General features: G+C 45.2%; 1 protein-coding gene across 1 annotated transcript in view; it reads left to right on the top strand.

The window, feature by feature from the left end:
- Nucleotides 1-20,669: 20,669 nt before the first annotated feature.
- Nucleotides 20,670-26,070, top strand: part of NEIL3 (nei like DNA glycosylase 3) — a gene marked incomplete at its 5' end in the record, with an annotated part of 30,484 nt that continues 25,083 nt past the window's right edge. The window contains one exon of the mRNA XM_083367343.1: nt 20,670-20,816. Within this exon, the coding sequence (XP_083223469.1) occupies nt 20,670-20,816 (147 nt within the window). The remainder of the gene's footprint in view (nt 20,817-26,070) is intronic.

Below are 26,070 nucleotides of genomic sequence, written 5' to 3' on the forward strand. Positions count from 1 at the left end.
TACCAATTATTTAAAAAATTCCCCAAATTTTTATTTCTTCTGGGTTATAATTCAAACTACCGTACTTAGATTGTTAACAATAAAATATAGATCTTTCTCTTCTATTTTAGGAGAGAGGGGAGTTTCATCTCCTATTTAAACTTAGCTTTTTTGTTAGATAGCTGATAAATACCGTATTTTCCGGCGTATAAGACGACTGGGCGTATAAGACGACCCCCTACATTTCCTGTTAAATTATACGGTTTGGGCTATACTCGCCGTATAAGACTACCCCTCTTCCAACACACACCAAATAAAAATTAAAAAACATCAGATTTGATTTTAATATGGTAATTTTAATTCAAATGCTTATGACATGCAGGTGCTTAGTAGGAAAACTGTCACTTATAAACATAAGGCTGTTTGTCATCAAACATGTAAACATAAAACAGTGCAAGTGGATTAAACTATAATAATAATAATAATAATAATAATAATAATAATAATAATAATAAGAAGAAGAAGAAGAAGAAGAAGAAGAAGAAGAAGAAGAAGAGGAGGAGGAGGAGGAGGAGGAGGAGGAGGAGGAGGAGGAGGACCTTGGAGGTCATCTAGTCCAACCCCCTGCTACGGCAGGAAACCCTATACCATTTCAGACAAATGGCTGGCCAGTCTCTTCTTAAAAACTTCCAGTGTTGGAGCATTCACCACTTCTGGAGGCAGGTTGTTCCACTGGTTAATTGTTATAACTGTCAGGAAGTTTCTCCTTAGTTCTAGGTTGCTTCTCTCCTTGACTAGTTTCCATCCATTGCTTCTTGTCCTGCTTTCAGGTGCTTTGGAGAATAGCTTGGCTCCCTCTGCTTTGTGGCAGCCCCTGAGATATTGGGTCACTGCTATCATGTCACCCCTCACCCTTCTCTTCGTTAAACTACACATACCCAATTCCAGCAACCGTTCCCTATTTTCCTAATTCACTTTTTCACTTTTCCTAATTTACTCTAAAGCTTTCCCTGTGCAGAGCCTTACGTAAAACCAGCTGCCTGCAATTAGTGCAGGTTCGCATCCCACCAGGCTCAAGGTTGACTCAGCTTTCCATCCTTCCAAGGTAGGTAAAATGAGGACCCAGATTGTTGGGGGCAATAAGCTGACTTTGTAATTAGGCTGCTTGGGGATGGTGGTGAAAGCCCTAATAAACAGGCATATACACAGAATGAAGGCTATTGCTAAGCACATTGATTTGTGCTTTAAATTGTAAGCCACCCTGAGTCTTCGGAGAAGGGCAGGATATAAATGGGATTTTTTTTAAAAAAAGACCAAATGGGAGATCCGCTCCAGGCTTTCCAGCCAGCCCGCCCAGTTCCTGAGTCAAATGTGTCCTTAGAGCTAAGCCGCTGCTCTGGATGCTGGCTTCCCCACCTGCCTTACAAGTTGGGATATACTACAGCTGGTCTTCAACTTTAGAAGAAAAGACGCCCAGACCCCAGCCTGTAAAAAATCACAGACTGCAGCTTCTTCTCCAATTGGTCCCGCTTTCCCTGCGCAGACTAAATGGGAGATCCGCTCCAGGTTTTCCAGCCAGCCCTGTCCCTAAATTTTCAGCACCCGGCGTATAAGACGACCCCTGACTTTTGAGAAGATTTTCATGGGTTAAAACGTAGTCTTATACGCCGGAAACTACGGTAAGCACCCATTCAATGTCTAAGAAAGAACATAAACTAAGTTTTGGAATATAAAACCTTTCTCTATACCCAAAATAGAAGTATTTTCTAAAAGATACACAAACTAGACATATGCTTGCTTATATAAAATTTAATAAAACAAAACTGCTTACTGTTAGTCCATGTTTAGGATACATTTGTCACCCTTGCAAAGTAGTCCTGACAATAAGAGTACCCAGAGGACTAGCTCGAATTTTATTTTAAGAGTACCTTAAAACAGGGGTGTCAAACTGCCGGCCTGCAGTTTGGAAAAAAAAGTCACGATATGTTGCAACACGTCACGTGACGTTACGAGTTTGACACCCCTACCTTAAAAGAATCTTGCAAGTCTGAAAGATTCCCCCTTTATAGTCCTTTATAATGAGGGTATCATACAAGACTTTGCCACTTTCCATTCCTTCTGAGGACTCAGCTACCTCTTATCTAACTTGTCTAGTCTACAGTGCTTACTCCTGTCTTCCAAGGTCATTCCCATATATCATTACATTGTTTTCAGATTTAACAGTCACACATGTAGCCTTGGGTCCTTCTACAATTATTTTAAACATATTTATAGAAGAGAGATCCTACACTGAGCAGAGGTTGGTTTTGATTATCTCTATGATCCTCTCCCTTTCTCTGATTCAGTGATTCTGTCCCATACAACACCTTTGCTGTAGCATTACTGACCCTCCTAAAGCAGTTCCAGAAAAAGTACTATATGGATTTGTTATCCATCCTTCAACTGCCAAAATTCTTAGTGTGGCCATTGCTGAAAAATCTAGGAGTTAAAGTCCACACAACTGCATGGCGCCATGTGGGTGAAAACTAGAGAGTTTTAATAACTGCTCTGAGCAGTGTGGGATGAAATATCAGCATTATTGCAGGAAAAACAAAAGAACAACTGAATACTTTAATTCTAACAACTTTGAATTATCTTACATTAGGCAACAAGAGTAATAGTTATGTGGCTTCTCTCTGTCCTTGTCACTCCTTGCAATTTCCTATCATACTTTGTTTAGCAATACTTCCCACTCCTTCCAAAAGCTGAAGGTTGCTGAAAAAATAGATGGAAGTATTCTTAACATTTTATTTTGCCTCATTAAAAAGGGAGAGGTGATGACACTGAAAAAAGTGACTTAGGGCCCTTTTTCACATTTACGACCACTGCAGCATCCCCCTGGTCATGTTGAAGGGATTTATTATGCTTAAGGTTGATGTTAGTAATATTGATATAGTGATACTTTGTAATCATCTTTATGTGCAAGCAGCTTTGTAGTTGCTTTATGTATTTTGGAAAAGTAAAAGCCTCATGTTAAAGGGGAGGGGGAAAAGGAGCTGTAGTGGAGCCTGGGTTGTTGCGTATGAGTCATCATGTAGGAATTATTTTTCTGTAGTACCAAGACCAGATCTCTTTGTTCTGAAGGGGTATAAAAGGTGGAAGACATCTTTCCTGGTTGTTGCCTTCATCTCTCTACCAGCCACAAAGAGAGATGTGGCCACCCAACTCTATTTTGATCAAAATAAAAGTTTTTGCTTGTGAAACCTCGGCTCAGGAGTTTCTTTTGGCTCTTTTAAATTCCTGAGTAATGCTGGGGCAATTGTGAGGCTAAACCTTACATCCTGGCGCTCGACGTGGGGCAAGCTTCAAAGGCTCTCTGCCCACACATCTGGAGGTCCCTGTTAGGATCCCAAAGAAGCTTTCATTTCTCAACGGGAGGAAACCAACAGCGACTGAAGCGTGAGTCTTAGAGTGCTCCTGGGCATTTGACCTAGAAGATTCCTATGCTTCATCTTTGCCAGTGGATCCATGTCTGAGGAACCTGAACTCCTGAATTCAACGAGGTTTCATACTTCTCTACTGACAGGAGAAATTGCAACAGGCACCTTGGTGAGTAAAAGAGATAAAAAAAAGCTTTGGAAATCCTGGAATAAGGCAGGAGGTTGATCGCTCCGACTTGTCCTCTATAGATAAGCATAAAAATAAATGAATACATGAGTAAGAAAAGAGCAAGCTGAGAAACTGCCTTTTAATACAGGATAGAGAGTGATTTAAGGAAAGTAATTGAATTGGCATGTAATTTTTTTGTAGAGGTTTTGGTAATTTTGAAATAAGATAGGGGGCTCATCTCCTCAACTACCCCTCCAAAGGTAAAATTTATTACTAAATTACAAATTAACTAAGTGAAAAGGGAGGGAGCCGAGAAACTATCTTGAGAGAAAAAGAAGAAAGAAAAGAAAAAAAATTATGGGGAATCGTCAGAGTAATTTAAAAGAAATAAATCAAAATGTACTCCTCTGTAATTTTGTTTTGAACAATTTGAGGTTTTTAACCCTCAAGTGACTGTCAAAGTTTAACCCTGTCAGACAATGTCTGGTGGTGCTTTTATTGTTGTTGTTGTTGCTGTATAGCAGTAAAAATTATCTTCAAGAAGGCAACTTTGAAAAACTTTGTAAACCTCTAGTTGGCTAGTTTATCTGATAACAGCTAAAGCCACGGAAGAAAAGAAAAGAAGATTCAAGGAAATGAAAGCAAGTTTTTTTCTGTTTTTTTCTTTTAATCTGGCTCTTTGGACTATTCGATTCCCTTTTGTCGGAGATGAGGACATCTCCCACTTCACACTTGCAAAAGACCCCAGGTTTGATATTCCTTTGTCTTTCCCCACTGTCTTTTGAAGTTGGTGGGATGAATTGTAAGTAACCATATATGTTCCCCTCCTTTTTAATTAAAAGGGGAGGCGTTTTGGCCTCAAACTCCAAATCGATGTGTGTTTTGTTTTGTTATATATATATTTGGACATTTGGAACATTAAGCTTGGACTTGGAATGGTGAGAAAAATGGGAGATGGTTAAAGGGCCCTATAAAAGCATGTTTGGTTGGAATCACCTCCTGATTTTTCTCGCTGCTTGTGGGACAAGCCATATGTCTAAATAAATGTTGTTTTACTAGTATCTGTGTATATATGTCTGTCTGTGTTGTTCTGTGTTATTCCAAGACTTGGAAGAGGGTTAAAATCCCCTCTGATAACACCAAACAAAAAGGCCTTATTTAAAAATGTATGGTTTGCCTGGAGAAAGTATGAAATGAAATTTTTGTATGTGAAATTGTTTATGCAGGCAGTTGGAATGGACGTGAATGAGTTAATTTGCTGATGTGTAAATGTGTGTGTTAGCCCTCAAAACCCACCCACCCACCCCACCCACCCCCGTCCCAGGCTGTGAAAGGAACAGTAAATTGCTGATTTTATTGTTGTAAAAGGGAAAGAAAACCAATAGCAAGTGTTTGCATGTGAAGAGTTTTATGGGGGGTCTGTGAGTGAATTTATGGAAAATGCATGTGAAGGAGAGCAAGCTATTTTTTTAGTGGTGAGATTTTTGTAAAATTCCTTTTACCTTTTTTCTTCCCCTCCAGTCTCTTTCTCCCCCCCCCTCCCCGCTGTGTTACTTTAAGAGTGAGAGAGAGACAGAAGAGGGGGATGGTCATTTTAACTGTTTTTTTTCTTTCTGCTTAGAATTCTGGTCTGAGGAAGGGGGGATGGATGTGAAATTTAAAACCCACTCTTGCAGTTTCAGCTTGCAATTTTTTTTCTGGAAAGGAGACAGTACTTGTTGTACAATTTTTTTTGAAATCTTTGAGTTTTAAAAGAAATTCCTCTGCGTTGTTTTTGTTTAGATTTGTAAGTTTTAACCTACTTAATGGAAATTTGTTTCCATCTGATTGGAATCTGATTAAATTGGAATTTGACTAACTTTATATTGAAAGCAATACTAAAGTTTGATATAAAACTGTTTCAGTGGCTCAGAATATCTCATTAAGCTTTTTGTGGAGTTGCAGGACACATTGATGAAGGGTGATATCTGGGAGAATTAAGAAAATTGTGGTTCAATCCTTGTTTGGAACAAGGAAGGAGTTGAGAAGATTTTTAGGATTGTGAATGGCTATGCTGTTTTGATTAAAGATTTGTATGCAAAACTGTTAGAAAAGGAGCCTAATGTTAACAAGCTCTGACAGAGTTTGTTGAGCACTCCTTTGTTGGCTCTTCACTAGGTAATTTGTTTGTAAATATAGGCAAAGGAATGGTTTGGAGGAGGTTTTGATGCAGAAGTGGGGGGGAAAGAGGCAGGCAGTAGCATTTTTGTTTAAAATTGACATTTGGGGAAGTCTTGGTGGTTAGCATTTCTTATTAAGTGTGGGTAATTTTAAATCAGAAAGCCGAAAGGAGGTAATCACTTGTTCATAGCAAAGGAGTTGGAAAAGAGAAAAAGAAAAAGAGGGACATAATGAAGGTGCGATAGTAGATGGGGAGAAGAAAATGTGAGTGGAAGCTAAGTGAATTTCCCTCCCTTGGTCAGCACTAACCTGTGGATTTTATGCCTTACAGCAGGCTCTGAGATTGTTAATAAGGGAGAAGCAGAATATATACACTGACGCAAAGTATGCTTATGAAGTCTTGAATATTTTTGGAGAACAGAAATGTAGAGGATTCATTAATAGTAAAGGGACACAGTTGGCACATGTAAACTTGATAGTGGAAGTAGAAAAGACAGAAGTTAGACCAGAGTGGCAGAAGAGAAGGGAAGGAATGGATAATAGAAGGAAGAAACAGGAAAGTTGTTTTCAAGTTGGTTTGCACAGACTTGTGAATTGCATGCATTAAAATTGTTGGCAGCAGGGATACTGCCACTAACGGGATCAGCACAAACGTGTGAATTGTATGCCTTAAAACAAGCCTTAGAATGTTGAAGGAACAAGAATGTACTATAGAAATATGGAGAGAGAGAAACATGGGAAGAAGAAGACAGCGAGAGGTGGATGTTGCATGATGGGAGACAGATATTGAAAAGACAGACGGAAAGGAAAGAAAGAAAAAAGCAATAGCTAGAACACTGAAGCAGCCACTAACAGTGGGTAGCAAGGGATCAATGCTGATGGTACTAAGCAATGAACACTCAAAACTCATAGGATGTGTAATAAATGAAAGACTGGTTTACTTTATCAGAAACTTCTGGGATTTTTGCCATGAAGAATGTGAATTTCAAATTGTGTTAAAAAAGTGGAAATAGCTGTATGATATTTGTCATTCCATTCTTCATTCACAGTTTCTCTCATTCCTACAATAGAAACTGTGATGCAACTGAGTCCTTAGGGAGAAGGGCGGCATATAAATTTAATAAATTCTAATTCTAATTCTATTAAAAATATGGTTGTATTTATATTTTAGTTAAACAAATCTGTGATACATATAAGTAAATTAAAAGCTTTGCAAAATTTAGTGGTGAGGCCATTTCAATATAGGCTTCAATTGGAAAACTGTCTTTGTCCCTTTCAAATGATGTATGGGAGACTTTTGTTACATGAAGGTTCAAGAATGTCAATGAGGAAGATTATAAAATTACTCAATATTTAATCTGGCGCAGGTTTTGTCTTCTATCTCAGTACAGGCCAGGCTGCCCTACCACCTGTCTCTGTCCATTGTTGTTCCTGGAGAGTGGGTTCAGGTGAAAAGAACTGTCACCTAGAAATACCAGTCCTGAGTGGTCTCAACCATGCCAAGTCCTCCTGCTTTAAGGAATCAAGGCATGAGTCCATGGAAAGTCCCATCATTCCCTCTCCAGTGACAAGCTCTGCAGCTGGACGGCCTGCAAATGAAATTTCAACCTGCCTCACCTGTTGAACTGTTTCCATCTACATACGAGAAAAACCTCAATGGATTGGTCTATCCTGGCAATCGTGTTCCTGGAACCTGGACTATGTATTACAATATTTTTCTTCTGCTACTGTTGTTTCCCTCGTACCTTAGAAGGAAGGTAGAAGGAAGGACCATGGGCCCAATACTTTATGGAAGAAAAGGGAGTTGTGTTTCTAACAAGACTACTTATTCCACTTGCAAAGGGGCAAAAGGGTCACTTGTTATGCTCCTATCAATACAGTGCAGCTTTACCAACAACTTTAAATCTGGACATACATACAGACATTACCTTTTGGGGAAGAATAACATGGACAAGATTTATGGACAAGTGCCAGAAATTTTTTTATGCATGTAAAACTATTGACTATAATCAAGCTAAATGGACTAAGTGTAGAGACAGGCCTACTCATTAAATGCCTAATCTGTTTGCACATCCTACCCAACCTGGCATACCCAAAAGATTCCTGCAACCCAGTGAGCTTCAAGATAACTAGACCAATGGATTTTTTTTAGCATCATTTGAACTTGCTATCAATTGAACCAGATACAAATATGGGTCCAAGTTGATCTTCCTGAATTGGCAACCACATTTGAGATTCCCTCAGTATCAGACATTTTTATTATTATTGATCTCACCCAAAAGAATTGTTTCATTTTTAAATGTGAAGCTTGAGAGAACATCACTTATTTTCATTTGACTTGGAAAGAAAAGGACTGTCCAACCAAGTGGGCCCTCTATTTTGTCATTGATCTGGCCCTACACTGTATTGTTAGACCCCAGTCCGACATTACACATAAGGAATATGTCAAAGAAGTCACTGACAAACTGCACAAGTTGGTTCATGTCCCTGTCCAGACAAGGACAGGAGCACTGGATGTTGGAGGATGGTTTTTGGGAATGTTTGATAATTGGAAAAGAATATTATTCACTGTGTTTTTGGCCTTAGGAAGGTTGTTCTGTTTATTATGCCTTATCCCATTTATTTAGAGAATTGTTCAATCCACTCTATCCGGACCAACTTTTGCTGCCACTCCTATCTATAACGATAAACCAGCTAAAGCAATGATTTTGAAACCTTTACCTTCTGACTATATTCCCTTCTTCAAGAGTCCCTAAGCCTATTCGGTTTTTATACTGTATTAAAAAGGGAGGAATGAAAGGATTTTATTATGCTTAAGGTTGATGTTAATAATATTGATATTAGTAGTGATACTTTATAATCATCTTTGTTTATGTGCAAGCAGCTTTGTAGATGCTTTATGTATTTTGGAAAAGTAAAAGCCTCATGTTAAAGGGGAGGGGAAAAGGAGCTGTGGTGAAGCCTGGGTTGTTGTGTATGAGTCAACATGTAGGAATTATTTTTCTGTACCTTTTGGTTCCTAGTACCAAGACCAGATCTCTTTGTTCTGAAGGAGTATAAATAACTCACAAGGGGTATAAATAACTCACAACAGCCAGGAAGACATCTTTATTTAAGCCAAATTTAAATGATATGTTGTGGTACTGAATATAAGTTTAATGGTTTTGTATAAGGTGGGCATTTAGGAAAAGTATTAGAGCTGATAAAAGATTTGGGGATGGAAACAAAAATGAGTGTTTCAAATTTAGCTAAAACTGGCAAGAAAACACCCTCAGCCCTGTCCATTAAACTTATATTCAGTACCACAACATATCATTTAAATTTGTCTTAAATAACTCATAACCCTGAAAGTAAATGGAGAACAAAGAAAAAAGATTTGTAATCCACTTCTGTTTGTGAGCCTCACTTCTGAAGCACTTGTCCAAAATCCAAGGTTATCTCTCAGTCAGAATTTATAATCCACTAGGTCCTACTTTTCAAAGTTAATAGTCCATAGGACCTTCTCCAAGGGAAATCACCAACAGTTGGGCTTCCACTGTTCTTAAATAGTTCTGAGATTAAAAATCTATAATTCAATAGGCTACCCAGGCAACAAGAAAAGGAGAAAAAACCAAAAAAAATGGGGAGAAGAAAAAAAAGTTTATAATCCACTTCTATCTTCCGACACCAACTCTAACCAATTGTCCCAAAATCCAGAGTTGCCAATCTGCCAAGGTTATAATCCAAAATGTCTTACTGTTGATAGTTCCTTACCATTCACTCTGTCTCTGAATGGTTTGTAAAATTACAGTTCAAGCAGTATTTGTAATCCAAAGTAGCCAGATGGCTTCAAAATAGTTTGTAGTTTTAGTTGTAATCCATCCTGCAGAAAAGGCAGCCCAAGAAGTTTTTCTCTTTTTCCACCTGCTGTCTACAAGGCTATGAAGTTCAGAGGCATCAAAGGATTTAGTCAGTGTCTGGGCGTCAGGCCAAGTTCCCTCACTTCAGACAAAATATAAACAGAACTTAGTGTAGTTCTTTTTTTTCGCCACTAGATGTCATTAGGTGTCTGTTTTGTAACTTTCCAGCCTGGTTTTTTTTTTAAGGCTTTGCTCCGATACTCTGCAAGGAAGGTAAAAAAAAATTTTTTTAAAGTATTATAACTCCCCAAACTTTTTTCTCTCTGCTGTGTCCAAATTAATTTTATAGTTTTCTCTATTTTCCCCAAAGAAAGCTTAAACTGCCGCTTTCATTGTGGGAGAGGGGGTGAAAAAAGGAAAAAAAAAACCTTTGGTTCTGGGAATTTCCTTGCTTTCAGGTCACTTTTTTCCAAGAACAGGTTTTAAAATCGTAGAGGAAGGAAAATAATCTCAGCGAGATTCAAACATGTTGCTCACGCTTGTTAGATGCTGCTTTTTTCTCCAGAGGTCAGCAGCTTCCGACCAGCTGCATAGGTGTGGCCAGTCTTTCTCCTGTTGGTTCTGAGGGCTTCCTTGGATCAAGCGGGTCAACCGCCGTCTCTCTGCGATCTACAAAAGTCCCCTCTTGCTTCATTGCGTCTCAGGGGTGACTTCAGGCTCTTTTCAGGCCCCCAGGAGGAAGAAATTGGGCATGAGAGGCAGAGCCCTGCTTTCTTTCATCTGCTCTGCCACGACGTCAAAACCGGAAGTCAGTTTTAAAAATATTTTAAGTGCAATGGGAATTAAGTCATGAATACATTTGACTTTCCCATCATAATAGAAATGAATTAAAATAACAGGATAAACAACATTTGATCAAATATGAATATACTGCTTTGCATAATCAGATATCCCTGAAATAAGTTAATGGGATTAAAATCAGTTCTTTTCCACAAACTACAGGAGTAAGGAAAGATTAGAGTTCATTACTATTTATATTTGCAAGTTTTAAGACCTACACTCAGTTTTTCTTCAAAGTACTAACAATGGCTAACTCTTTAGATTCATTATCAATTACATCACTTCAATTATTTGCTTTCAAGATCTTTCAAGACTCTGTGTCAAGTCCAGCCTTTGCATCTATAATTAAAATTATGACATGTCCTTTATTTGAAAATGTGATCTACTTATAATGAACCACTATCACATGGACAAAGGCTTTAATACTCAATTTCTCGAAGTTTTGAAAAATAATTTATTTTTTACTGTTTAATTTAGCTACAATTTTCTCACTTGCTAAAAGAATGGATAAGTTCATTTCCTTACCCTGCCAGTAAAAGTAGAAAAATGAATTGCTCTTTCATTTTTGTCATTTTATGTACTTTTAACTTCTATGCAAAATAGCTACTATGTTTGTGACCAGGTTGGCATATGTAGCTTAAGAAATAGGTTTTCAGGTACACTTACCTGGAACAAATCCTAGTCATCCCAATGAGATTTACTTCCAAGTAAGAATGTTGAGGACTGTTTTTCATGATGATCACATATTTCATTTTAGCTTGCAAGTCTCACAAAAGGACTATTGGCTTCCATGCTCCACTAGATCAGGAAATATTTGCAATGTATAAGGAGCAAACTAAACAATAAATACAAAGTTCTACATACTCCACAGTCACTGGTTCTAAAACAGAGATACAAACAACAGAAAATATTTACACATATTAATATAGACATTCTGCCATATTAGCAAGATGGAGAGAACATTGCCTCTCCAATTTTCAACCACAGGTAAAAGTTCACAGGAGAAAGGTAAGGACTTAAGAAAGCTTATTTATATCATCTGATGCCAAAATGTGCAAGTTCCCTACTCTATGTTCTTTCAACGAGACATTCCTCTGTCACAGATTAACAGACCAGCTGTTCACATATTAGAAGAGCTATGCGAACCGGAAGTGGACAGCGATAATGTCTTCACACTGGAATGATATTGGAGAGGTTGCTGGTATGTTCTTTGCTACATGGTCACAATGTATTGAGTAATACAGACAACATGACAGATTGTCAACTATGTTGGTAGACTACTGAGGCAACAGGATAGTAGGCCATTTTCCTGCCCATTGCAGTCCAGCTTGTAAAGATGGAGGACAGCTCAATCTTTTGAGCCCATTACACAACTAGGCAACACTTTTAAGAATTACTGATATCTCAAAAATATGATTAAAATATTGTTTCATAAATATCCTTATAATTCTAAAAGATATGTTAGATGTATAGTGTCAGATATATCTTTGAGAGACTAGACCAGTGGTGGCGAATCTTTTAGAGACCGAGTGCCCAAACTGCAACTCAAAACCCACTTACGTATCACCGGGTGCCAGGTGGGCGTGGCCCGCTGAGTGCATGTGGCTACAGTGGTCATGGCAGACTGTGTGGACGTGGCCAGGGTGACCAGCTCTGTTGGGGAGGGATGCCTGTGGGGGCCGGGCAGGTTTGGGGGAAATCCAGGGAGTCTCTGGCGGGTGGGGCAGTGGGCAGGAAAGGGTCTTCCTCAGCTGATGGCTTGGGGGGAGAAGGGGAATCTACACCCCCTCCCAAATGCTACTGTCTCATAAAAGCAAGATAAAAACTCCAAAAAGCGACAAGGAAAAAGTATTAAAACAGAAGTGTGTCTTGCGATGGTTTTCTTCCCTGGGGGAGGTGGGGGACATCGGGGGAGGCTCCTGAGCTCTGCAGCTCTTCTGAGGGGGGGAGGAGAGTTGGGAGGGGCTGTGCTGGGATTGGGGCTCCTTGTGCCTTCTGCTGCCTGCCTGCATTCTTCTGTCGCAGATACCGTGGTTCCGCTTGCCTGGCAGAGGACACATGCAGGGCTGCTGCCTCGCCATGCTGGAGCTAGGCTGGACTGGGTTGGGTGCGGAGCCCCCTCACCACTTCTTTCCCTGCAGACATTGGGAGCGCCCACCCCGCCTATCGTTCCGGGGCAGCTGCCATGTCCCGCACTCTCCAGCCTGTTGCCGGCCAGCCGGGCATGCCGGGATGCCTCCCTTTGGGCTCCCTCAGCCTCTCCCCCCCTCCAGGCTGCAGCTGGTCAGATTCCCCCCATGGGCAGCATTGTGCCTGTCCCTAGCCAACCCTCCTCCTCCATCCTCCTTCTGCAGGCAGACCGCGGTTTACTGAGCCAGGCAGCGCCTCTCCCCACACACAACCTCAGGCGGAGGAGCCGGACAGCTGTGGCTCTCACTCCCATCCGGCCTCCATGTGCCTGAGGCCTGAGCTCGGTGTGCCTGGCTGGCTGGTGACGAGCTGGAGAGCATGGGACGACAGAAACCATCCCAGGATGAGGGGTAGGCGGGGTGGGCGCTCCCGATGTCCGCAGGGGAAGAAACAGCATGGAGGCTCCGCACCCAGTCCAGCGCAGCCTCGGCAGAGCAAGCGAGGCAGCAGCCCCACATGCGTCAGACCCAAGCCTTGCAGAGCACCCTTCTACCGCTCCGACCTGGTTCTTTACCTCTGCTCGGCTTGTTTCGTGCCCGCATGGCAGCATTGGGCAGGAGGCGGCAAATGGGGCTTGCTGAGGATAAGCCACATTTGCCACCGCCGCCCTTGGAGCCAGTGATCAGCATGGCCCCATCACAGAAGGACTCGGGGGTGCCGGGGTCCAGCCCTACGATGCCCACCTTCTTCTCGCTCGAGCTGCCCGGATACACCGACCCGTTGGCTGACCTCTGCAGTGGTGGTGGCAGCACGGAGGCTGATCTATCGGTTAAAAAAAAAAGTTCCATGAGACTTTCTAACTTCTCGCAAGATCTCGTGAGAAGTTAGAAAGTCTCATGGAACTTCTTTTCTTTTTGGTCCCACAAACACGTAGCTTAGGCTGAGAAGTGAATGGAGAAACAGAATGCAGCTGAAAGGCAGGTTAGTAAAAAAAAAAACACTTGGGGGAGACGAGGGCATCTGGCAGGGGGCGGCAACCTTACCCTCCGCAGCTTCTACAGGTGTCTGGCAAGGGTAGGGAAGCAACAGGCCCTGTCCCAATCCTCACATGGAGCGCCTTGTTCCCACCTCTCCCTCCACCTCCACACGGCACCTTTTTTCCAGCTCCAACGCGTCACTTCCTCCACTGCTGTGTGGGACTGAAAATAAAGATCAATCAAGCAATTCCAACTTTGCGAGATCTTTTTTTCCCCCATGAGAAGTTGAAATTGATTGACCTTTTTTTTTGCACATGGCGGCAGAGGCCTAGGACTGGGGCAACAGCACACGTGCCCACAGAGAGGGCTCTGCGTGCCACCTGTGCCATAGGTTCACCACCACGGGACTAGACTAACAGTGTTTAAAATCAGTCAAAATGTTTTATAAACATAAACCACTAAAACTAATTTGAAATCTGGCAAGTTTTTTTAAAAAAAGATTTCCTTATGTCTCATTTTCTTAGCTATTCTCCTTAATTGTACTATTGGCCTCTGACAGCTTAATGCCTTATGCATTCCTCATTTTCTGGGCAGATCACTAATTTGTGATGATAATTAGGGACCCCTGCTATTCCATCTGAGACTTAGATCTTGAGGCTAATTAAAATGAAGTGTTGTACATATGCAGACAGCTGATAAAGTGTTGCAACCAGGCACCTGGAATCTAGGCGTTTGGATAGCATCAGAAAACAAAGAGAGAGAGAAAAAAGAAAACAGGCAGTAAGCCAATCATGAATGGAAAGTTTCTATCACTATTTTCAGACTGGGAATTCTTAACTACACTCAATCATTGTTTTTCCGATCAAAAATGCAAATGATTTGCTTATTTTCACAAAAATATATATATCCTACTACAGGTAGTCCTCATTTAGCAGCCACAATTGGGACCAGTGGTCATTAAATGAAGTGGTCGCTAAGTGAAACACAATTGTGCTTACAATCTTATTTCAGCTTTTATTTGCTTTACAGACCTGTGAAGATTGATTGTAAAGTTATTTTTTCATCACTGTTGTAACTACCGTATATACTTGAGTATAAGCCGACTCGATTATAAGCCGAGACCCCTAATTTTACCCCCCAAAATTGGAAAAAGTTGGTGACTCGAGTATAAGCCGAGTCTTTTTTTCTGCTCTTGACACAACCTTTACTTTGAAAGCAGCTTCGTATGACCTGCGTCTTTGTTTTGGTGCAGGAGTACTAGAAGTACTGGGCTACGGGTGTTTTTCCTAAGCTTGACCGGACGGAGTGGCGGTGGGGGGGAAAGCGCCGGCGGGTGAGGCACCGGCCGGCGCTTCCCCCCCATCTCTCGCTTGCCCGCTGCCTCGGCCGTTCCGCCCCCAACTCACCGGCCGGCGCTTCCCCCCCATCTCTCGCTTGCCCGCTGCCTCGCCCGTTCCACCCCCAACTCACCGGCCGGCGCTTCCCCCCATCTCTCGCTTGCCCGCTGCCTCGGCCGTTCCGCCCCCAACTCACCGGCCGGCGCTTCCCCCACCATCTCTCGCTTGCCCGCTGCCTCGGCCGTTCCGCCCCCAACTCACCGGCCGGCGCTTCCCCCACCATCTCTCGCTTGCCCGCTGCCTCGGCCGTTCCGCCCCCAACTCACCGGCCGGCGCTTCCCCCACCATCTCTCGCTTGCCCGCTGCCTCGGCCGTTCCGCCCCCAACTCACCGGCCGGCGCTTCCCCCCATCTCTCGCTTGCCCGCTGCCTCGGCCGTTCCGCCCCCAACTCACCGGCCGGCGCTTCCCCCCCATCTCTCGCTTGCCCGCTGCCTCGGCCGTTCCGCCCCCAACTCACCGGCCGGCGCTTCCCCCACCATCTCTCGCTTGCCCGCTGCCTCGGCCGTTCCGCCCCCAACTCACCGGCCGGCGCTTCCCCCCCATCTCTCGCTTGCCCGCTGCCTCGGCCGTTCCGCCCCCAACTCACCGGCCGGCGCTTCCCCCCATCTCTCGCTTGCCCGCTGCCTCGGCCGTTCCGCCCCCAACTCACCGGCCGGCGCTTCCCCCACCATCTCTCGCTTGCCCGCTGCCTCGGCCGTTCCGCCCCCAACTCACCGGCCGGCGCTTCCCCCCATCTCTCGCTTGCCCGCTGCCTCGCCCGTTCCGCCCCCAACTCACCGGCCGGCGCTTCCCCCCCATCTCTCGCTTGCCCGCTGCCTCGGCTGTTCCGCCCCCAACTCACCGGCCGGCGCTTCCCCCCCATCTCTCGCTTGCCCGCTGCCTCGGCTGTTCCGCCCCCAACTCACCGGCCGGCGCTTCCCCCCATCTCTCGCTTGCCCGCTGCCTCGGCCGTTCCGCCCCCAACTCACCGGCCGGCGCTTCCCCCCCATCTCTCGCTTGCCCGCTGCCTTGGCTGTTCCGCCCCCAACTCACCGGCCGGCGCTTCCCCCCCATCTCTCGCTTGCCCGCTGCCTCGGCTGTTCCGCCCCCAACTTACCGGCTGGCGCTTCCCCCCATCTCTCGCTTGCCCGCTGCCTCGGCCGTTCCGCCCCCAACTCACCGGCCGGCGCTTCCCCCACCATCTCTCGCTTGCCCGCTGCCTCGGCTGTTCCGCCCCCAACTCACCGGCCGGCGCTTCCCCCCCATCTCTCGCTTGCCCGCTGCCTCGGCCGTTCCGCCCCCAACTCACCGGCCGGCGCTTCCCCCACCATCTCTCGCTTGCCCGCTGCCTCGGCCGTTCCGCCCCCAACTCACCGGCCGGCGCTTTCCCCCCCACCGCCACTCCGTCCGGTCAAGCTTAGGAAAAACACCCGGCGCTACGATTGCGCTGCCGGGCGGGCGACCGGGCAAGCCGGGCGCAATACCTAGCTAGCTCTCAGGGTTTCCGAAAGAAAGGCGGCTGCTTACCGTAAGTAAAGGCCGGGAAGGAAAGCGAAACGTAAGGCGCTAGAGCGCATGAAGGAGGCAGGCGCGCGCCCAGTCCCGACGGGAGCCCAAGACACGTGAGGTCAGCAGTCAGCACGAAGCCATCCCGGCGGGTGAGTTGGGGGCGGAACGGGCGAGGCAGCGGGCAAGCGAGAGATGGGGGGGAAGCGCCGGCCGGTGAGTTGGGGGCGGAACGGGCGAGGCAGCGGGCAAGCGAGAGAGGGGGGGAAGCGCCGGCCGGTGAGTTGGGGGCGGAACGGGCGAGGCAGCGGGCAAGCGAGAGATGGGGGGGAAGCGCCGGCCGGTGAGTTGGGGGCGGAACGGCCGAGGCAGCGGGCAAGCGAGAGATGGTGGGGGAAGCGCCGGCCAGTGAGTTGGGGGCGGAACGGGCGAGGCAGCGGGCAAGCGAGAGATGGTGGGGGAAGCGCCGGCCGGTGAGTTGGGGGCGGAACGGCCGAGGCAGCGGGCAAGCGAGAGATGGGGGGAAGCGCCGGCCGGTGAGTTGGGGGCGGAACGGCCGAGGCAGCGGGCAAGCGAGAGATGGGGGGAAGCGCCGGCCGGTGAGTTGGGGGCGGAACGGCCGAGGCAGCGGGCAAGCGAGAGATGGGGGGGAAGCGCCGGCGGGTGAGTTGGGGGCGGAACGGCCGAGGCAGCGGGCAAGCGAGAGATGGGGGGAAGCGCCGGCCGGTGAGTTGGGGGCGGAACGGCCGAGGCAGCGGGCAAGCGAGAGATGGGGGGAAGCGCCGGCGGGTGAGTTGGGGGCGGAACGGCCGAGGCAGCGGGCAAGCGAGAGATGGGGGAAGCGCCGGCCGGTGAGTTGGGGGCGGAACGGGCGAGGCAGCGGGCAAGCGAGAGATGGTGGGGGAAGCGCCGGCCGGTGAGTTGGGGGCGGAACGGGCGAGGCAGCGGGCAAGCGAGAGATGGGGGGGAAGCGCCGGCCGGTGAGTTGGGGGCGGAACGGCCGAGGCAGCGGGCAAGCGAGAGATGGGGGGAAGCGCCGGCCGGTGAGTTGGGGGCGGAACGGCCGAGGCAGCGGGCAAGCGAGAGATGGTGGGGGAAGCGCCGGCCGGTGAGTTGGGGGCGGAACGGCCGAGGCAGCGGGCAAGCGAGAGATGGTGGGGGAAGCGCCGGCCGGTGAGTTGGGGGCGGAACGGCCGAGGCAGCGGGCAAGCGAGAGATGGGGGGGAAGCGCCGGCGGGTGAGTTGGGGGCGGAACGGGCGAGGCAGCGGGCAAGCGAGAGATGGGGGGGGAAGCGCCGGCCGGTGAGTTGGGGGCGGAACGGCCGAGGCAGCGGGCAAGCGAGAGATGGGGGGGAAGCGCCGGCGGGTGAGTTGGGGGCAGAACGGCCGAGGCAGCGGGCAAGCGAGAGATGGGGGGGAAGCGCCGGCCGGTGAGTTGGGGGCGGAACGGGCGAGGCAGCAGGCAAGCGAGAGATGGGGGGGAAGCGGCGGCGGCGGTGAGTTCGCGCCCTCCCACCCTGCCTGCCCCCTGGCCGGTGCCTTTGCCCCGCAAGCCCCCCCGACTTGCCCGGAGGCAGCGGCGGCGGCGCGGCGCTGCGGGCCGGGAGGGGGGCGCGGCGGGGGCTGCCCCTCCTGCCGAGGAGCCGAGCCCGGCGGCGTGTGTGTGTGTGTGTGTGTGAGACCCGCAGGAATGGCTAGTTGCGTTTCTCTGTGTGTCAAGCCCCGTGGGCTCGACACACAGGAAGGGGGGGAATGCCGGAATGCCGCTTCCCTACCAGCCATTCCCGTGGGTCTGACACACACACGCACGCACGAGGGGGAGAAACAACGCTGGACTGCCGCCAGCTCTGCAAGGCTCTGCCGCTCCCTTCTCTCAGCAGCCTGTTCCGAACGAAGGGACAGTTCTTTTTTTTGTTGACTGGAGTATAAGCCGAAGTGGAGTTTTTCAGCCCAAAAAGTGGGCTGAAAAATTCGGCTTATACTCAAGTATATACGGTACATATGGTTGGTGTATGAAATATGTCCTAAACACATCTATAGACAGTGGACAGGAAATTTCTAATTTACCTGAGCAATAATCTGAAGTTAACATGTTTACTCTTAAGTTCAACTGCAGACAAATTTTTATAATCAATGTCTTTTAAAAACAGCAAAATATCTCGAGTGTATCACGTGTCTTTCAGTATTCAGTTTAAATGATCCACACCAGAACCATGGTTCTAGGTTTAGTAATAGAGAAAGCCAGTCAAAGTCTAGAAAAGGTCATTATTTAAAAGTGGCAGAGGGTTAACTGTACTTATATGTGATTGTTGTAGATACCTTTCGGATTCACAACCTCACGTGCACCAAGAGAGGGCTGATTTTGAATGGCATACACTTCTGAGGACTTGGGGGGGTTTACAACTGTTTGATGTGAAATTATCTCTGTTGCATCAGTAGAAATAAGGCGTGCTTCGTTGACCTTTTAGTGACCAAAAGATCACACACTGGGCAGATTCACAATTCCAGCTGTATATAAATACCATAGGGACCACTGTAAATCAGGTATATGAGATTGCAATTCTTTTGCTATCAGCAAAGGCAAATTCAGTTGAGGAAAATCACGTCAACTTATTATACAATGATTGTTTCTACATATTTGTGCAGAAGTATGCATATTTCTAAACCAAAGTAAGAACTGGCCCAAAGTGATATATATATAAAACAGTGATATCAGTAAAAGATAATAACGGTACTGTAAAGTGACTTTTGTCCTTCTGGGATGTTTATTAATACAAAAATATTTATTGCAGTAATTTTTGGAGGACAGTTTTGTTCATCTCCTGCAGCAAAACAGTGGATGACTGACATCTTAAATATTGCTACATTTTATTGTGCAAAATCATTCATGGAATGTGACAGAAGGCAGGCAACATTATCTGCTGTCTCTAAGCTTTCCATGTTATCCTGCTTTTGCCATCTCACATTCATGTGAGTTGTAAAGTACATTTTAACTGATGGCACTACTAGCTATCAAATTGGAAGCATCCATAAGATTTTGTACTTTTTTGTACAGTCTAAATTTTCTTGAAGAGCATCAGGACAGGCATGAAGAGAAGGACAGCTCTTCAATTATGTTAAGTCTAGATTTAGTGCACATTTGACCAAAGTAAGAGTCACGTAGGGAATGAGATTATAATACTATTTCTACAAATGCTATTTCTCACGCTTAAATGAATCAAGGCATATTAGAATATTGCTGGTCACACCCAAGTTTCTAATTATCTTTGGGGACAATTTGAGATCTTTTTGCTTCAAATATTTGTCAGAAATATGTTAAGCAACTGAATTTTGATCATGTGATCATGGGGATGCTGCAACAGTTGTGTGAAAAATGGTCATAAATAACTTTTTTCAGTGCCATTGTAACTTCAAATAGTAACTAAATGAATGGTTGTAAATTGAAGACTACCTGTAATCTAAAAAGTAAAATATGGAATATGCTGTGTTGACAGTTTATCTGGAAATTTTCTCCCATTTTTCTTCCTTCCCGGGGTCTTGAGATGGGAATATACCTTCCATCAATAAGTATAACCAGAAAGCCTGATTCAGAGTAATTTTAAAAGACTGATCTAACAAATGCAAAGGAGCAATGAAATTGAACGTTTTACAAAATGCAAAGACTGGGCTTCCTCTCCCTACAATCTGATCCCAATTAAAATAACCAGCTTCTATTGCTCCCCTTTTAAGTTTCCTTTTCTCCTGCTTTTTTATTATTTTCACCTTTATAGCTCTCCTTTCTTCCAGCTACAAGCCACATTCCTTTTTCCTTACAACAATCTTGTTAAGATAGGATATACTGAAATGACCTTTACTGAAAAAAAATCTCAATATCTTTTACAATATAAAAGAAACAGTGGAAGCAGTTTGCAACAAGGTATTTAATTTAATTTAAGTTTTAACCTGAAGCAATCCAAAACTTGGATGCTGGGAGAAGTTATTTTCGTTTTCTTACTGGCAGAAAAGAAGTTCGACTGTTTATATTGTCCATGAACTTCAAATGAAAAGGAGCACATTTTACGCTTAAAGGAAAATAAGACTCACATCCGGAGCCTGCTGTTCAAAAACTTTTCAGCAGAAATCGGAACTCCCACGCTCTCTCTGCTTGTGTTTGTGATCACCAAAAGCAATGACGAAAGAGGGACTGCCTCGGCTTGGGTGGAGTAGTTATGCAGGAGCGGCGGCGCGAAATTTGAACAAAGCCTCGCCAGCCGTTTTTCCTTTTTCTTCCAATATGGTGGAAGGTCCCGGATGCAAGCTGAACGGGGAGAAGATCAGTAGTCGAATTGCGCCGGGTCAAATCGTGAGGTGTGTGCGGGTCCCTTCTGCCTCTCAAGATGGAGCCTTAAAGAGAAGAGCCGCTGACGGCGCCGCGGATAGGGTTAGTAGATCCCGAAGTTCTACGGAAGGGCGTGCACGAATTTCATATTTCTCCCCACGAGCTGTTGGATTGCAATTAGGCCCGAGCTGGATGGGACAATTTCCTTTTCTGCGCTCTTCCTTGAGACAAGGGCAGCAAACCACACTGAGGAATCTTTCAAAGCATGTATTTTTTGTGAGGAATTTTAAGTATGAAATTAATAGCACTAGGTAGGACCAAGAATCCGTGTTGCTTAATTGCCCTAACTCATTATTTACATGAGGGAAAGCGGTTGTGGCAACCATGCTCTGGTGTTGGACCTTCCAGAGATGAAGTCTGGAGAGCAGAAAGTATTCATAAGTACAGGTTGGTTCCCATACCATTGAGAGTCAGATACCTATTCACAAATACTGTTAATAATGACTAAAATCCGGAGTAGCAGAAACTGACTCTAACTGCTAGAATTCTTGTCTGAATGATTTCTGCCAAGACATCAGTGCCATTCAATAGACAGGTAACCAACTTAAACAACTTAGCTAGGGTAATCCTTAGTATTGTTTTACGGTTGGGTTAAATCTGTTACGTTATTGAATTCAAGCTACTTTGCAGATTATAAAATGGAAAATGAGTACATGCATGATTAAATTATCTCTAATTTTAGGCATTCCAGTTCTTTCATTAATAATTACATGGCAAGGTTGGCCTGAATTTCATCTACATGTGATTGGCAATGTGCAGGCTGCTATAGAGTTTGACAGCCTCTGTGCCAGTGTCTTGTTCCTAAAGATTAAGCATATGCAAGCTGCCCAGTTACTAAATCGTTTATTACAAGAGTCCGTTGCATATGAGAATTGCAAAAGACGTGACTGATTGATATGAGGTTAACATAACCAGCACAGTCATCTCATTCTTAGTAATCATAAGTTTTGACTATCAGATTTTCTGGCAGGGGTTTTTTGTGTGGCTTTTTTCTCTCCTTTCAAAATACACTTAAAAAGAAATAACCAACATCTGTAATATATTCCTGTCATTAACATAATAAATCAACCATAACAAGTCTGATTAATATAAAGAGTTGGAAGAACTCTGGCAAACATTGAACACATGTAAGAAATAATGAGGAAAGTGTCCTCCAGTCACTCAATCTAATTAGAAAGATGGCAATTTTATTATATTTGTTTATTATAAAGAAGTCAGTTATACAACATCCACTATAGAATAACTGCCATTACCATGAGGAAAGATCAGATTCAGAAATTGGCATATATCTATATAAATATATAAACTGGGGGGTGGACTTGTTTATTTGTTTAAAAATGTGCTAATGAGGCATACTATTGGTGTAAAGGCTTAGGACAAGGGGATTTTTTTTCTTTGCTTCCCATGTACACAGCATGCCATTTCTCTGCAAGTTTTGATCACTAGTGTTGCCAGCATAAAATTACCCTGTTGGGGCTTGTGGAACTTTATAGGAGAAAAGATGTTGGAATATAAATGAGCAGCTTGGATTAATGAGCTGTGAAGAGCTAAGCCTGAATTCTGATTGGTGAGATGGATATACCAAGAGAATCACGGTCTGCCTTTGTTTGAATGCAGGCAAGAAATGCCATTAGTGGGAACATGATCCACAAAGTGTTCATGGATTTTTAACTAGGGGAAAATATTTGGTAGATTCTATATTTTGGTTTGTTGCTTGTAGCTGAAGGTCATGGTTGGCATTCATTTTAAATATCTCAGTGCTACTATTTTGTAGATAATTTACAAGTGGATTTACGTTAAATGGCATTACTATCTTGCCCCACAACTGGGCTCAATGCTAGATATTAAAACTCCTATAGTCCTGGATATTGAACTAGATGATTGGGTTTAACCAGAGATCAGTCTGCACATATAGCAGCTCATCCAGTAAAATTTTTCCTGGCATGTATGACTTAATATTCAATACTAGTACCTACAGTATTATGGTCGTGGTTAGGAGTATGGCTCAACAAAGAGTGGATTATAAACTTTTGTTTTTTGGTGGACTGGATGGTTTTTCCTTATTGTAGCAGCAAGAAAGCATGAAATTTTCACTCTGTAGAAATATTCAGAAACATTTTTATATTATCAATCTACTATTTGTTTAAAAGTGAGCTTCACTCATATATAATGTTCACAGCAAGAAAGGCCTGTCATATTTTTCTAGTCTGCTTTATTGAGTGCTTGAATATTCATGGTTAAGTCAGATGTGAGATATATTCTCACCTGATCACCACTTGCTGCTAAGGGAAGTTGTTACAGGGATCAAAGAAGCTGCAGAAGTGGATGCGGGTGTCAAACATGCTGCATCATGTGACATGTGACGTATCGCAACTTTTTTTACATTGCCGCAGCTAGGGTGGGCGTGGTCTCCATATGATGCAACCGGACTGTGGGCCAGCAGTTTGACACCTTGATCTAACATATCACTAAAGAGAATATACTAAGAAGAAACTTCCTGTGATACTCCCTTGATTTACATCTAGCTATTCACAGCTGATTCTGGCACTGAAAATTAAATTCAAGAAAGCTTAAAATTATCCCTAATAACTGTCTGCTTTCATGAACCCAATGCCAATGTCTAATCGTGTCTGAAGTAATCAACTTAAACCATGACCTTCAGTTTACAACATGTTTATTTCACAAAGGCATTTAAAAATTCAAAAGGAAATTAGCAACTGCAAAAACAGCAATCTTGAGTCTTTTAATTATTTACTATTGTGTGTAGCTGGGAAGATACTCCATAAAGAATGTCAGCATATTATAGTAGAATGGCAAATACTGCTAAAATATTGCTAAATGAATTGCTAAATGTCAGGGAAATTTGGGTTCAGATTTTAAAATACATTTTCAACTTTTTTTCCTCTAATTTCTGAAGGATTAAGAAAAATATATCTGCATTTTACAACAGTAACAACAACAACAATAATAATAATTAATAATTAATAATAATATAAAGTTGGAATGAACCTTGCAGGTCATCCAGTCCAACCCCCTGCTCAGGCAGGAAACCCTATACCATTTCAGACAAATGGCTGTCCAGTCTCTTCTTAAAAACTTTCAGCTTTGGAGCATTCACAGCTTCTGGAGGCAGGTTGTTCCACTGATTATTTGTTCTAACTGTCAGAAAATTTCTCCTTAGTTATAGGTTGCTTCACTTTTTGATTAGTTTACATCCATTGCTTCTTGTCCTGCCTTTAGGTGCTTTGGAGAATAGAGAACTCCCACTTCTTTGTGGCAAACCTTGAGATATTGGAACACTTCTATCATGTCACCCTCGTCCTTTTCTTCATTAAACTAGACATACCCAATTCCAGCAACCATTCTGTGTTATATGTTATGAATGTTAAGAGTTAAACAGTTGTAATATCGTGAGGTAAACACAGTGACAGGGGAACACGCGGGAGCTTTTGGCAGCTGTCCGCTGTCAAACAAGCATCGCAGCACGCATGCATTCCAGCCACGAGGACGCAGAGCTGTCAAACACACACCACAGCTGATTGGCTCCGGAATCCTGGTGGGAGAAGAACAACCGCGGATTGGCCCAGCCAGCCAGCGGCCGGCTATAAAAGAGCGAGAGCCAAACACCACTTGTCCGGTTCTTCAAATAAACCTGTTAGACTGAGCCAGCTGTCTCCGAGTGATCTGTAAGTCACTTCACTGGCGACGAGGATGGGATCTGCTTCGCCGAGCTGAAGTCACCGCCAGGGAAGAGAGTTCCCGGCAAACCCGAGCGAGTCACGGCTGAGTCACTTTGGAAGTTATAACTTCCAAAGCAGATAACCGGACCGAGACAGCATGGCCAACTTCGGACGCGTAAGAGAATTCGATACCCGCCACCCGGAGCGATGGGAGTCGCATCTGGGGCAGGTCGAAGGGTTCCTCTTGGTCAGTAAAATCACTGACCACCGAGCAAAAGCGGCAGCCCTCCTGTACATAAGCGGGCCTCCAGTCTACGACATCGCCGTTGGGTTGTTCAGCCCGATACCGATCGCTGAGGTACCCTACGCCGAGCTTACCGAAAGACTCAACAAACATTTCATGCCTGCCCGCTCAGAGCTGTACTGGAGAGTACAATTCGCACATCGACACCAGCGGCCGGATGAATCTGCAAATGACTTCATCGCAGGAGTCAGGCACGCCGCGCGAAGCTGCCGATTCCCGGACTTAGAAGACCGGATCAGGGACCAAATCGTCATAGGGCTGAAAGACGAGCGTCTCCAAAAAAGATTATCGCAAAGCCCAATTTGAATCTAGCGGAGGTCTCCAGGGAGGTGTTGGCGTACGAAGACAGCCACCGAGGATACCCCGCTCGACCAACCAACGAACATCACGGAACCGTACATCAAGACGAAACGACCCTCAGTGACGACGACGGAACCATAGACCCGACCGACGTGGATGCCATCCAACGGCGGATGGAGAGACTCCAAACCCGCCGAAGCGACCACAGTGACAAAAAGCACGGAGCTACATCCCCCCCCGGAGCTACCCCAGGGAACAACGGGCCACCTGTGCCAGCTGTGGGGGCAACCATGCCCGAGCTATCTGCTGTTTCCATAACACCAAGTGCCACAACTGCGGAAAAACCGGGCACATCAGGACAGTTTGCCGGAGCCGACCCCGCGACAATCTGCACAAATTGGAGGCCACCCCCCCAGGTACGAGACCTACCAGAGCCCTTAGCCAAAAACCCCCGGGGAGTTTAGTGCAGGTGGTAGACAGGGACAAAAGAGCTCAAGGGGTTCACCAACTAAGACCCAAGGTAAAAATCAAAGCTAAACTCCAAGGGGTCTCCTGTGACATGGAGGTTGACTCCGGGTCGGCAGTGTCACTAATCTCCCTCAAAACCTACAAGAAAATTTGCCGGCACAACAACAGGGAAATCCCCTTAGAGCCCCCCCAGATATATTTGGCAGACTATCAGAAAACCCCCATTCTGCTTAAAGGGAGAACCCGAGTGTGGATAGAGTTTAAAAAATTTCAGGGGCCCCTAGAAGTATTAGTAACACAAGGGGAACGCACCAGCCTAATAGGGCTTAACTGGTTTAAAGCCTTGGGCATCGCTATTACGGGAGTCAATGCAACACAGGCCTCAAGCCTTGAAGCCGTCTGCAAACAATTTGCAGACGTCTTTGACGGCTCCCTGGGGAAATACACCGGCCCACCCATCTCCTTAAAATTGAACCCCACCGCACAATTAGGGCTAGGAGAGTTCCATTCGCCCTCAAAAAGAAAATTGAGGATGAGCTGGAAT

The sequence above is a fragment of the Vipera ursinii genome, assembly GCF_947247035.1.
Source record: "Vipera ursinii genome assembly, chromosome: 7".
Classification (NCBI taxonomy): domain Eukaryota; kingdom Metazoa; phylum Chordata; class Lepidosauria; order Squamata; family Viperidae; genus Vipera; species Vipera ursinii.